General features: G+C 40.6%; 1 protein-coding gene across 2 annotated transcripts in view; it reads right to left on the bottom strand.

Annotated features, from left to right (window-relative positions):
- Positions 1-12,892, bottom strand: part of APH1B (aph-1 homolog B, gamma-secretase subunit) — a 35,102-nt gene that overhangs the window by 14,987 nt on the left and 7,223 nt on the right. For both annotated transcript variants that reach the window (XM_056117650.1, XM_056117649.1), the window contains exons 3-4: positions 9,486-9,556; positions 5,649-5,771 (exon numbers count right to left, since the gene is read on the bottom strand). In XM_056117650.1, coding sequence (XP_055973625.1) covers positions 5,649-5,771; positions 9,486-9,556 — 194 coding nt within the window. The remainder of the gene's footprint in view (positions 1-5,648; positions 5,772-9,485; positions 9,557-12,892) is intronic.

The following is a 12,892-nucleotide window of genomic DNA, read 5'->3' as shown; positions in this document are numbered from 1 at the left end:
TTGGGCTTAATAGTCATTTACAAGGTTCTCTATTCCTTCCTCCCTCACAAAAAAAAAAAAAAAAAAAAAAAAAAAAAAAGGTATTCTTCTCTATTGCACAGGAAATATTCTCAGGAACAGATCTCTTGTTGGGATATAAAACAAGTGTCAATATACTCACAAAGAATGAAATCGTCAATTATCTTTTTGGATCACAATATTATAAACTTCAAATGTATGGAGACTAAACAACATGCTACTACATAACTATTACAATAATAAAGAAAGCAAAGGAAAAATTTTAAAATAAACAAAAATGAAGGCACAAGTTATCAGAACACATATCTTAGTATACATCAAAGCAGTACTAAATGGCAAGCCAGGTAATATAATACAACAGAAAAAAATCACCAACAATATAACAACACACTGAAAAGAATGAGAAAGAAAAGAACCAATGAAATCTACAGTCAACTGAAGAAGGTAAATGATAATCAGAGTGGAGGCCGGGGAGATGGCTGGAAGGGCTGGAGTGTGTCTGACATACAAGGTGATCACGTTAGAATCCCAGCATGGCGCGTTAGTCCAGGGCACGATCTCTGAGCGCTGAGCTAGGAGTTGCCTTGAGTACTGCCAGTCATGGCCTTCAAACAAGTTAGAAAGAAAACTTAGAAAATGGAAATTTATAACAGTCATAGAAGATCAATAAAATTCAAAACTGGTTCTTTGAAAAGATATAAAATTAAATCCCTGGTTAGGCTCACTATGAGGGGGAAAAAAGAGAGAGAGAGAGAGAGAGAGAGGGGGGGAAAACCCTAACAGGATGAGAAATGATGAGACCCAAATTTATCAACCAAACAATAGGTGCCTGAAGAACAAAACAGCTGTCAAAATCCAATGGATCTATCCCTTATAATAAATATCAAGATGAAGCCAAAACTGGACCTGAGACATATTTTCTCTATCTCTATCCCCTCCCTCAATTCTCATTCTCTCTCTCTCTCTCTCTCTCTCTCTCTCTCACTGTTACTCTCCTCATATTTCTCTAGGTTTTTTACTTCACACACATACACATTGAACTTATTAAAAGGATCATGAATATTTCCGAACAGAAATGAAGAGTATGGTACATGATATAAAAATTGGGCAGATGTGAAAGCAGAGTAACAGCAGGTGAGAAAAAAAAAAACCAGGAAGTCTTAGAGGAGATGCATGAAAACTTCAGAAGACAACAGACGACAGAAAAACAGTCTGAAAAGAAATGAACAGCATACCAGATAAGTATGGGATGAGCTCGAGAGGAACAATATAGAATCTTTGAAGAACATGACGGCAAATGTGATGAAGAAATAATAGGTAAAGATAGCAATCATAAGAATTTCCCAGAGCTGAGGAATCCAAGCAACCAGATCCAAGCGGCCCTAAGGTGAAAATAGACTCAAACTAAAAAACTCCAAGACATACTGTGTGCAAAATGACAAAAGCCAAAGACAAAATAATGAAAGATCAAAAAAGCATGATCAAAATAGGAACTTACAAAGTAAAGCCTATAAAATTCACAGTGTATCAAATGAGAAGCTATGAACCAGAAGAGAATGGAGAGATACAGTACAAACATGGAATGAAACGTACACCTCGTGGAGAACAGCTTAGGAAATTGATAGCCTTGAAATCACTTTTGTGAGCAGTGTTAAAGTACCTTCTTTAAAAGATGAGACACGGGAGGAATACTGGGGATATTGGTGGTTGAAATGCTCACTGGTGGAGGGAATGGGTGTTCAATCATTGTATGACTGAAACTTCAATCACGAAAGCTTTGTAGTAGATAAAAGACCAAACATGATGGCCTCTCATTTCCTATATTGCAAACCATAATGCCCATAAGTAGAGAGAGAGTAAGAGGGAAACTGTCTGCCAAAGAGGCAGGGGGATGGGAGGGTGTGGGGGAGGAGGAGGAATACTGGGGACATTGGTGGTGGAAAATGTACACTGGTGGAGGGATGGGCGTTCTATCATTGTATGGCTGAAACTCAAACATTATTATAACTATAACTCTTGGTGATACAATAAAAAAATAAAAATAAAAGCTTTGTAACTGTATCTCATGGTGATTCAATTAAATAAACAAATTTTTGAAAAACAGATGAGACATACTTCTCAGCACTTGGCACTGAATATGATATTTACTCAAGATGCTTATAGCTGTCCTCCACTACATTAAAAAAAGGTTTGTTTACTCCTGTCTCACTACAAGATTTTATGTTTTCAATAATGAGTGGACATTACATTTATAGTGATGGTCTATGTCTAATCAGGTTTTATTTTAAAATATCCAGAGATTTTTATTTTAATTTTTTATTAATGTAGATATTTAGGCACGATCTATAATGTTTTCGAATATAAAAACAATTATTTCCTTTCTTACTCGATAGCACAGCAGGTAGGGCATTTGCCTTGCACGCAGCTGACCTGGGTTTGATTCCTCCGCCCCTCTCGGAGAGCCCTGCAAGCTACCGAGAGTATCTCGCCTGCATGGCAGAGCCTGGCAAGCTCCCAGTGGAGTTTTCAGTATGTCAAAAACAGTAACAACAAGTCTCACAATGGACATTACTGGTGCCCGCTTGAGCAAATTGATGACAGTGCGACAGTGCTACTTGCCTAACATATACTTTTATACTTTTATAGGCCAATATAGATTTTCCCTTAAAATTTTACATTTGTAGGATTTTATTTAATGTAAATTCTAAACTATTAGCACAGAATTATTCATAATATTAGTTTTTAAATTTATATATTTGTTTTTTATTTTTGAAGATTTTTTAAAATCTTTTTTATCAGTTTTTGAAAAAAGAATTACCAACTTATCACGGATTTACAGTTTTGCAGAATTTCAGAAGTTTAGCTCTATTCATCACCTGCAAAATAAATTTGTTTTTAAGAAGATCTCTCACATGTGGGTTAAAAAAGAAACATAGTAAGGGAACAATAACTGATCAAAGTCAATGGAAGGGGAGATTTTGTCTGCAGAACTACACTTTCATGCAAGGGGGCTTGGGAAGAGTCCCTGGGAAACTGGTGGTAGGAAGTGGGCTCTCTGGTGATGGGTATGGTTTGGGAATGCTAGTACATGAAAAGTATAATTAACAGTATTGTAAATCACAGTCTCTCAGTAAAAATCACTTTTAAAAAAATGAGCGAGTAAAGACTAACCAGTTATGAGTTGAGACTAGATGCCAAGACCTGAAAAGATGAACAAGTATCCACTGGACTTGAGGTCATTCTCACATGCAGGATATTTACAAACAACAGCATTTGAGGAAGGTGGGGTCTTGGGCCATACCCATTGATACTCCAGCGCAATTTCTGGCTCTCAGGTGACCCCTCCCAAAGTGCTCAGGAAACCATATGTGGAGTCAGGGATCCCACCAGGGTTGACTGCATAGAAAACAAGTGCCTTCACCCCGGCACTCCTCTCTCCAACACTTAAACTCTGACCTTCTATAAAAAGTTGGTGATTCCTTTTTATATCTTTTTCTATTACTATATTCAACTTTATTAAGACCCTATTATTCATTTGTAAAAGGTGCTTATTCCCCTTACTAGGCTGTAAGTTGATTGAGGATAGGAATTATTAAGCATAGGAGAGAAATAAATGATGATTTGATCTTCCTGGCAGTGGTGACCTTCCCCTGAAAACATCTTTCCAAAGACTCTCCTTCCCCTTTTCTGCAGGGGAGCCACGGCAGCCACGTAGCAATGCCTGCTCAGAGCCCCAGCCCCACTTCCTACCCAAGAACTGTCCAGCATGCTCGAGACTCATGCCCATCTATAGCCCCCATCTAGTGAAAAACAAGGGAAATGAGCTGTTCTTTAAACAATAAATAGGTATTTAAGTACACATTAAAAAAAAAATGTTTGACAATTACTGCACCTTAAACAAAAAACATGCCCGCACCCTCAATTTGTTTTTTTTATTTTATTTTTATAAGGTTGTTCACAGTGATTTACTGCATTCAATATTCTTACATAAAATCCACCACCATTACACCTTATAAAAATATTTTGGATTTAGGGGCTGGAGCAATAGCACAGCGGGTAGGGCGTTTGCCTTGCACGCAGCCAACCCGGATTCGATTCCTAGCATCCCATATGGTCCCCTGAGCACTGCCAGGAGTAATTCTTGAGTGCAGAGCCAGGAGTAACCCCTGTGCATCGCCGGTGTGACCCAAAAAGCAAAAAAAAAAAAATTGCATTTATAACCATAATTGGGCTGGAGCGATAGCACAGCAAATAGGGCGTTTGCCTTGCAAGTAGCAAACATGGCCGACCCGAGTTTGATTCCTCTGCCCCTCTCAGAGTGCCTGACAAGCTACCGAGAGTATCTTGCCTGCACGGTAAAGCTGACAAGCTACCCGTGACCTCTTCGATATGCCAAACACAGCAACAATTATCACAATGGAGACGTTACTGGGCCTGCTCGAGTAAATCGATGAACAACGGGAGGACAGTGACCGTGACAGTGACCACCATTATTTTGGATTTTCCCACCACCACCTAAGTCTGCCCCAAAGGCAGATCCTAAATTAAAAATTTATTTATTTCGTATTGATTGTGAAGAGTAATCTGCTAAAAATGATCCAAAAACGGTTTCCTTAGAGGAAAGTCTATGAAGAATGTTGTATCTAATCTTGGAACCATTAAGCCCTTTTATAAACAATTACTAACATATTGTTACAAGTTGAGCCTTTTGTGCTTATTATATGCATTTATAAATAAATATATATATGTATATTGTTCAAGATCAGTTGCCTTCTACTTTACACCCCATCAAATGCAGTGTGCTACTCTTGGTACCTCAGTGGCATAGAGTATGGGATGTCACAGTCCAGGATTTCTAAAATTTTAAATAGGGTGATACAACTGGAGTTAAATGCCTCCCTGCAGCTGTTGCTCTCTCCTGAGATTTATTTGTGAGTTTCTGGATCATGGCCATTAATGAGCATTTTTGGCACCCAGAGGCAGTTCGTGGACATGACTGCCAGGCCCCAAAAGAACAGTGAGATGGTGGGAGGTGGCCCATTCTCCATTCCATGTGAGTTTGGAGATTTTGGTCACAAAACCTGCATGCCTGAGTTTTTCAGCAGATTCATTCTCAGGTGTGTGTGGAGGTGGGGCTCATCCCAAGCCTGTAGAAATCAGCGGTAATTGGGTTCTGGAGGTTTTAGGCTGCCAGGGCTCTTCAGGGGTGGATGATGGGCTCACATGTCCCCCTCTACCACCCTCAATTTCAAGATAAAATGAAAATGCCTCTCACAAAGAGGTCAGGATGACAAACTAATTAAGGATTATTTGAGATCAATATAAAGAAATAAAACCCCAAAGAGCATATATTAGATACTTATTTGTAATGTGTCAACTATATAGCAACACTGTCAATACAGTAAAATGAAAGTAAATTCTATGCAAAAAAAAATACTCTAAAATTCTAAGACTCTAACCAAAACTTTGATTTTCAAAGGTCCTTTATGAATGGTAACAGCTTCACAGTCTGATAGTATTTTGCTGTAAGAACAATATGAATTTCGGTTCATTTAAATTCCTAAGCTAACTTGAGTAAGGAGAGTTATTTAGACCACAAGTCTAAACATTTGCCGCTACCAGGCACATACCTGCATTTATGAAGAAATGGGGAGAATCTCCATGTATACCCACGATGCCTGGTCCCAGGGCATTAGACAGGGTATTTACAAAGGCAAATACTCCACTCATGATTCCAAAGCCCAAGCCAGAAACTAAGAGGAAGAAAAACATTGTTAAATCCTTTCATGCTATGATTTCTCTTAAAATCAAAATTCAAAGACTAAGTGGTAGTATTTTGTTGAAAGGGAAGAATATACATGTTGTTAGAGAAAAAGTAGAAAATGGGCCCAGAAAAGTGGCTAATTGATACTGAGGGAAAAAGATCCAGGCAAGAGAAAGGAAATAAAAGAGGAGAAAAGAAATAATAAAACGGACATAAAAGAAATTTTAAAAAGGGACATAAAAAGAAGACCCAGAAGTATTGTAACATTGTATGACTGAAACCCAATAATAAACAACTTTGTAAATGTGTATCTCATGGTGATTCAATTTTTAAAAAATAAAAATAAAATTTAAAAAACACACAGAAAGGCAGTAAGCAAGACAAAGAGATAAGGCACCAACACTCTGGCGTTGTTTTATAATATAGCCTGTAGAATTCCATGTGATGGCTTAGCACTGGAACTATGTTTGAAGGGTGTCAGTGTGTTCGAGGTGTGCTTGAGTCAAAGTGGGATAACTCATTTGAAGAATTCAGCTTTAGGACCAGGAATGTAACTAGTGGTAAAGCAATGTGTGAGGCTCTGGGTTTGATTCCCAAAACTGCAAAGAAAATGTTTTGTTTTGTTTTTAATCCATCTTTAAAATGTTTTCTTTTTAAATCTAAAAATGTTTATAACCTCATTCTCAAAAGAAAAATATTCAGAGGTATTAATTATAGTCATATAAAAAGTCCTCCTAGTACAACCAAAATCATGGTAACCACCCAGAAAGTAATAAAAACACCACTTAAGAGTACAGACAAGTTTTTCTCAAAGTGGGCACCTTTAACTCCCTGAGGATGCTGGAATGCTCCAAAAGGATAATGGTAGCCTCAGGTAAAATTAGGAGAGTGCTTTCTTTTTGCTAAGAGAAGGAAGATGCTGAGTAGGTTTCTTTCTTGTTTTTGTTTTATTTTGCTTTATTTCTGAAAAGGGGGCAATAGCACAGGGGTAGGGCATTTGCCTTGAGTGCAGCCAGCCCAGCCGAGCTGGGTTCGATTCCTCCATCCCTCTTGGAGAGCCTGGCAAGCTACGGAGAGTATCTCGCCCACACGGCAAAGCCTGGCAAGCCACCCGTGATGTATTCGATATGCCAAACACAGTAACAAGCCTCACAATGGAGACGTTACTGGGCCCGCTCGAGCAAATCGATGAACAATGGGAGGACAGTGACAGTGACAAGCCAAATAAACCTTTGCGTAGACATATTCACAAAGACCTCACTTTCAAAACCAGATAATAGTTAACGGGCACACAAATAATGGTTGCCCGCAATCACTTCTCTTTCCAAAAAGGAAGGTCCAGTAAAGCTGGAAAAATAAATAATGTGCAGTAGACCAAAACAGTGATAAAATGATACTTGAAATCTACAGATATATTAAAATACATATATATTTTTCTATGTATTTTATAACCTTTCCACACACACGGTCAAAGTCGGCCAGCATTTGTGCCGCTTGGCTGATGTTTGGTGTTATTAAAACAATGTCATCAGCAAAGCGGAAGTGGTGTAATTGCCGACCATCTATCTTCACTCCCATTGCTTCCCATTCCAGTCGTCGCATGATGTTCTCGAGGGTGGCACTGAAGAGTTTCGGTGAAATGGTATCACCCTGCCGCACCCCTCTCTTGACATCAACGATCACTTCTTTGTAGAATGGTGAGATCCTGGTAGTGAATCCGCAATATAGCTCACGGAGGATCTTGATGTATTGGGCTTGAATGCCCTGATTGGCTAGGGCTTCAATGACCGCTTCCGTCTCAACAGAATCAAAGGCCTTCTTTAAATCAATGAACATTAACAGAGAGGCATCTTGAACTCCCGAGAAACCTCAATGAGTTTGGTTATTGTGTGGATATGGTCGATGGTGCTGAATCCTTTGCGGAACCCGGCTTGCTCGCATGGTTGTCCTTCATCTAGTGTTCTGCCAATCCTATTTAGGATGACTCGAGTGAACAACTTGTAGATGACAGACAAAAGGCAGATCTGGCGATAGTTGCCAATGTCATGGATGTCTCCCTTCTTGAACAGTAGTACGGTCCTGCTGGTTTTCCATTGGGACGGAACCTTGCATTCAGACAGGTAGAGAGTGAAGAGCCAAGCCAGTGTATTGATGAGTACTGATGGCAGGTTCTTCAGGTGTTCAGGTCTGACCTTGTCTGGGCCGGGTGCTGTTTGTTTCTTTACCGAAGAAATGGCGTGTAGGATTTCGGAAGGGAGAACGTTGGGAACGACATATCCATCCTGTGGAATTTGGTATGTCGGCAAGTGGACATGGCTATCGAAGAGATTTGAGTAGAAGTCATGGATAATCTCCATTGCCATTCTGGAGGATGTGATGGATCCATCAGGATGTCGGAGGGCAGTCATCTTGGTCTTGTAGTTGGCGAAGGACAGGTGGGCGTAACAAATACTTTTCCCAGCTTCTGCCGCATCTACCAGTACTTCTGCTCTTCTCTCTTTGAGGTCTTCCTTGATCGCATCTCTGCACTGCTTTGCTTGCTCGGACGTTAGCTTGCGGTTGCCTGAGGCATGCGCCAAACCACGCTGGCGAATTAGCTCAAGAGTTTTCGAAGACAGGCGTTTTTTTGTGGCTATCTCTCTCTTGGCGTTCCTCGCACATTCATGGAGGTGCTGAACCAGTCGATCGTATTCCTCGTCAATGTTGTCAACAATGGCATCTTCCCATGTTGCCGCAATAGTGCCAAAGAGTTCCCAGTTGGTGGTCATTCTGGGAGTTCTCTTTTTGAACTTTGCAGCCCTCTCTCCCCGCTCTGTGAAGTAGAATTTTGCACCAAGGAGCCAAGCGGCACAAATGCTGGCCGACTTTGACTGTGAGTGTGGAAAGGTAGGATTACAGCTGAATCTTACAAAGACAATGTTTATGAGAAACAGCCTTGTTCCTGATGCCCCATTTGCTCTCAATGGAACGACCATCTCTGAATGCAACAGCTATGTGTACCTAGGTCGAGAAGTCAACATGACAAATGACCTGGCACCCTAGCTGCGCAGGAGGAAGAGAGTGGCTTGGAACGCCTTCAAGAACGTCGAAGAAATAGCTAAGAGGACGAAGAACCTCCGTTTCCAGGCACATCTCTTTGATTCCACTGTTCTTCCTGCATTAACATATGCCTCAGAGACCTGGGCCCTATGCAAACAGGATGAGAACACTATTCGGGTCTCCCAAAGAGGAATTGAAAGAGCTATGCCTGGAATATCACGTTTCACTCAAATGAGAGAAAAAAATCCTGAGTTCTGACATCCATCGAAGATCAAGAATCAGGGACGCTGTCTCATTTGCCAAGGTGTCAAAACTCAGATGGGCTGGTCACGTAATGAGATTTAAAGACGACCGCTGGACTAGAGCTGTTACTGACTGGATTCCACGGGATGTCAAGAGACAGCGTGGCCGCCCACCTACCAGATGGTCAGACTTCTTCGTGAAGATCATGAACGATCGGTTTGAGGCTCTTCATGTTCCCAGAGCGAACAGATGCCATTGGGCTACACTAGCACGCGACAGGGACAAATGGAGACGTTACTGGCACCCGCTCGAGCAAATCGACGACTAACGGGAAGTTAAGTGATTAAGTGATTTTATAAAGGCTTTAGGTCAAATCAAATCTGGCACTTTTCTTAATAAGACCATTACAATTCGAACTCACCATAGGCCAGCAACCTCATGGAAGGTGCGGACTCTTCCGTGTTTAAATTCTTCAGACCCTCATTGGCTTTCCTAAAATAAAAATCACACAACTTTCTTAAGTAAGATATCAAGAAAACACACAAAATACTTTCAAATCTTACTGAGATCTTACAAAGACATGTTCTCAATTAATACTTGAAATTTAAAATTCATTTAAACAATAACCCAATAAATTTTCAATTAATTTCAACCAAAGTTTCCGTCAATTTTTTTGTTGTTGTATTTTCGTTTGTTTTGGTTTGGGGACCACACCAGGCTGTACACAAGGGGCCTTATGCAATGCTGGGAAATTAAACCAGGTTGACCACATGCAAGGCAAGCGTCTTACCCACTATACTATCTCTGGCCCTTCAATTTTAATTTTTGATCTTACATAACAGAGAGAAAACAATATAAAAGTAAAGTCATCAAAGATTGACTTCAATAATATTTTCATTACTTTCTGAGTTCAGTAAATATTTAATTCAACAGCTTAATTTTTCTTCTTCCCAAAGTCCTAAATCTTCATCACTTCCTTTATGAGCATTTTGTCATATCTTCTGCCTAGATTATATTAATTATACCACTACACCTTCTACTTTGTAGAATATAAATTGTAATCATCTTTCAAAGTCTAGTTCAGGAAGCAATTTCCTAATTGCTCTTCCCAACATTGGTATTCACTAATCTCTCCTTACCCTCTACAATACTGTCAGAACAAATTCCCATACACTTAATCACATTCTCATACACCTAATCAGGATCTCCCGATTCCAAAATACAAGATTTCTAATCTCTCAAGAAGGTTTCATAGGAGAAATAAACACAGAGACTAAGAGGCTATCCCCAGAAAAAAAGAAATAAATGATTAGTGGAATAAAACAATAAAATGCTGCTCAATAAATAATCTCTCAAGCGATCATATATGTGATAATTCTGTGGATAATTTTAAAACTTACCATGAATCCCTACAGCTGTGTCAGAATACTAGGGTGGCCGGTCAGCTATATGACTATCATGACTGACAACTGTCAACCATCTTCAATAATGATACTAACACATAGCATACTTAAATATTCACTATTAACAATAGATATCTTCAATGCATCCCTGTGGACATTTAACTGTCTCTGATATCTGTTTGCTGCTCTTTAATATTTCCAAGATCTTATGAAAACTCCATTTTTAAACTTTTTCTAATATATGACTTATGCTTCTAGACAAAAGAATCCTGGTTTCAACTTGTGATTTAAATAGCTTTGTTATTAAATTTCGTATCTGTTATTAAAAACAAGGAAAAATACAGAAGGCATAGACATAGACAAGAAGAAAGGATGAGAAGTTCATTAGTATATAAGAGACACAGCTGCAAAAATAACTTTACTTCAGTGATCTCATCTACAGAAAAGGTTTGACATTTGTCATTCTATCAATTTTTTCTACTTAACCAAAGACATCTTAAAGATTTAAGACTGCCTAGGGTAAAAAAAAGTTTCAAGGTTCGGGCTGCACTTCAAATCCTTTGTTTTACAGGAGACTACAGATAACCTTTCTCACCTAAGAAGGGAACTCAACACCCCACCACAGAGTTTTTTGTTTTTGAAGTTTGTGGTCCAAGGGATCAAACCCAGGGCCTTACATTTGTAAAATAAATAATCAAACACTGGACCACTGAACTACAATCCTAATTTATTTGTTATTGCTGTTTTAGGGCCACAGCTGTCAGTACTCAGGGGAGGGCTATTACTGGCTCTGTGCTTAGGAGTGATCCCTGACAGTGCTCCGGTGCCAAAAGGCAGTGCTGGGGATTGAACTGAGGTTGGCTATATGCAAGGCAAGTGCCTCTGTACTATCTCTCCGGTCTCCCTCAACATTTTTAATGTATTTCTGTTATAATCAGGTAAATCTCATGAAATATCACAAAAATGAACCATTTCCCCAATATAGTCAAAATAATAGTAGTTATAATCTCTGTAAGAAATTATCTTGAGATCATGCCCAACTGAATCAGCTAATCACTGGCTGAATAAATAGCAGTACTCCTACATAAAAAAAAAAAAAATTTTCTTGAGAGCTGGAGTGATAGTATAGCAGGTAGGACACTTGCCTTGCACGCAGCCAACCTAAGGTTGATACCTTGCACCCTATATAGTCCCCAGAGCCCCTCCAGAAATAATTTCTGAGCATAAAGTCAAGAGTAAGTCCTGAACACCAACAGGTGTGGCTCAAAAACAGAGGGGAAAAAGAGAGAGGAGAAAGGAGGGGAGGGGAGGGGAGGGGAAGGGAGGGGAGGGGAGGGGAAGGGAGGGGAGGGGAGGGAAGGGAAGGGGAGGGAAGGGAAGGGAAGGGAAGGGAAGGGAAGGGAAGGGAAGGGAAGGGAAGGGAAGGGAAGGGAAGGGAAGGGAAGGGAAGGGAAGGGAAAGTCAAGAGTAAGTCCTGAACACCAACAGGTGTGGCTCAAAAACAGAGGGGAAAAAGAGAGAGGAGAAAGGAGGGGAGAGGAGGGGAGGGGAGGGGAGGGGAGGGGAGGGGAGGGAAGGGAAGGGAAGGGAAGGGAAGGGAAGGGAAGGGAAGGGAAGGGAAGAAGAGAAGATCTTGGGGGGTCAGATATGTGGCTCAGTGGTTAAGCGCCTGCCTTGCATGCATGAGGCCACTACACTAGTTCATGCCCAATGCTGCCCACCCATTTCCCAGAGAATCCCAGGCACTGCCATTGTGATCCCTGGAGCCACAACTGTGTAATCCCCAGGAAGCACCAGAACCAAGTGTGTGGGACTCCAAGCACTGCAACAATGACAATGCCAAAACAGTGGGAGAAAAAGAGTGATTGCAGGTATTTAGCAAAGAGAAGATCATACAAATTCTAAACTGGGATAGTTTTTGTGGCTTCACTATTTCCCCCGTTTTCTCCTCTGATGTAGAATGTACTTTCCTGTTCATGCCTTTCACACGGTCTCCCTTCCACTACACTGCCAACTCCATTAATTCAAAAACCTCTCATTTTGGTTTTGATTCTCTCAACTTAGAGAAAAAGTGATAAAAAAATGTTTGCATATGCAGACATTTTTCCAATTTTTTTAAATTAAGGTAATATTGTTACTGTGTCTGGCATATCCAATACTCTCGGTAGCTTGCCGGGCTCTCCGAGAGGGGCGGAGGAATCGAACTCGGGTCGGCCATGTTGGCCGCGTGTAAGGCGAACGCCCTACCCGCTGTGCTATCGCTCCAGCCCTGCGATAGCACAGTGGGTAGGGCGTTCGCCTTACACGCGGCCAACATGGCCGACCCGAGTTCGATTCCTCCGCCCCTCTCGGAGAGCCCGGCAAGCTACCGAGAGTATTCGATATGCCAGACACAGTAACAACAAAGTCTCCAATGGAGACGTTA

Source organism: Sorex fumeus, unplaced genomic scaffold, assembly GCF_029834395.1.
Source record: "Sorex fumeus unplaced genomic scaffold, SorFum_2.1 ptg000035l, whole genome shotgun sequence".
Classification (NCBI taxonomy): Eukaryota; Metazoa; Chordata; class Mammalia; order Eulipotyphla; family Soricidae; genus Sorex; species Sorex fumeus.
This window is presented reverse-complemented; position numbering and strand designations above follow the sequence as displayed.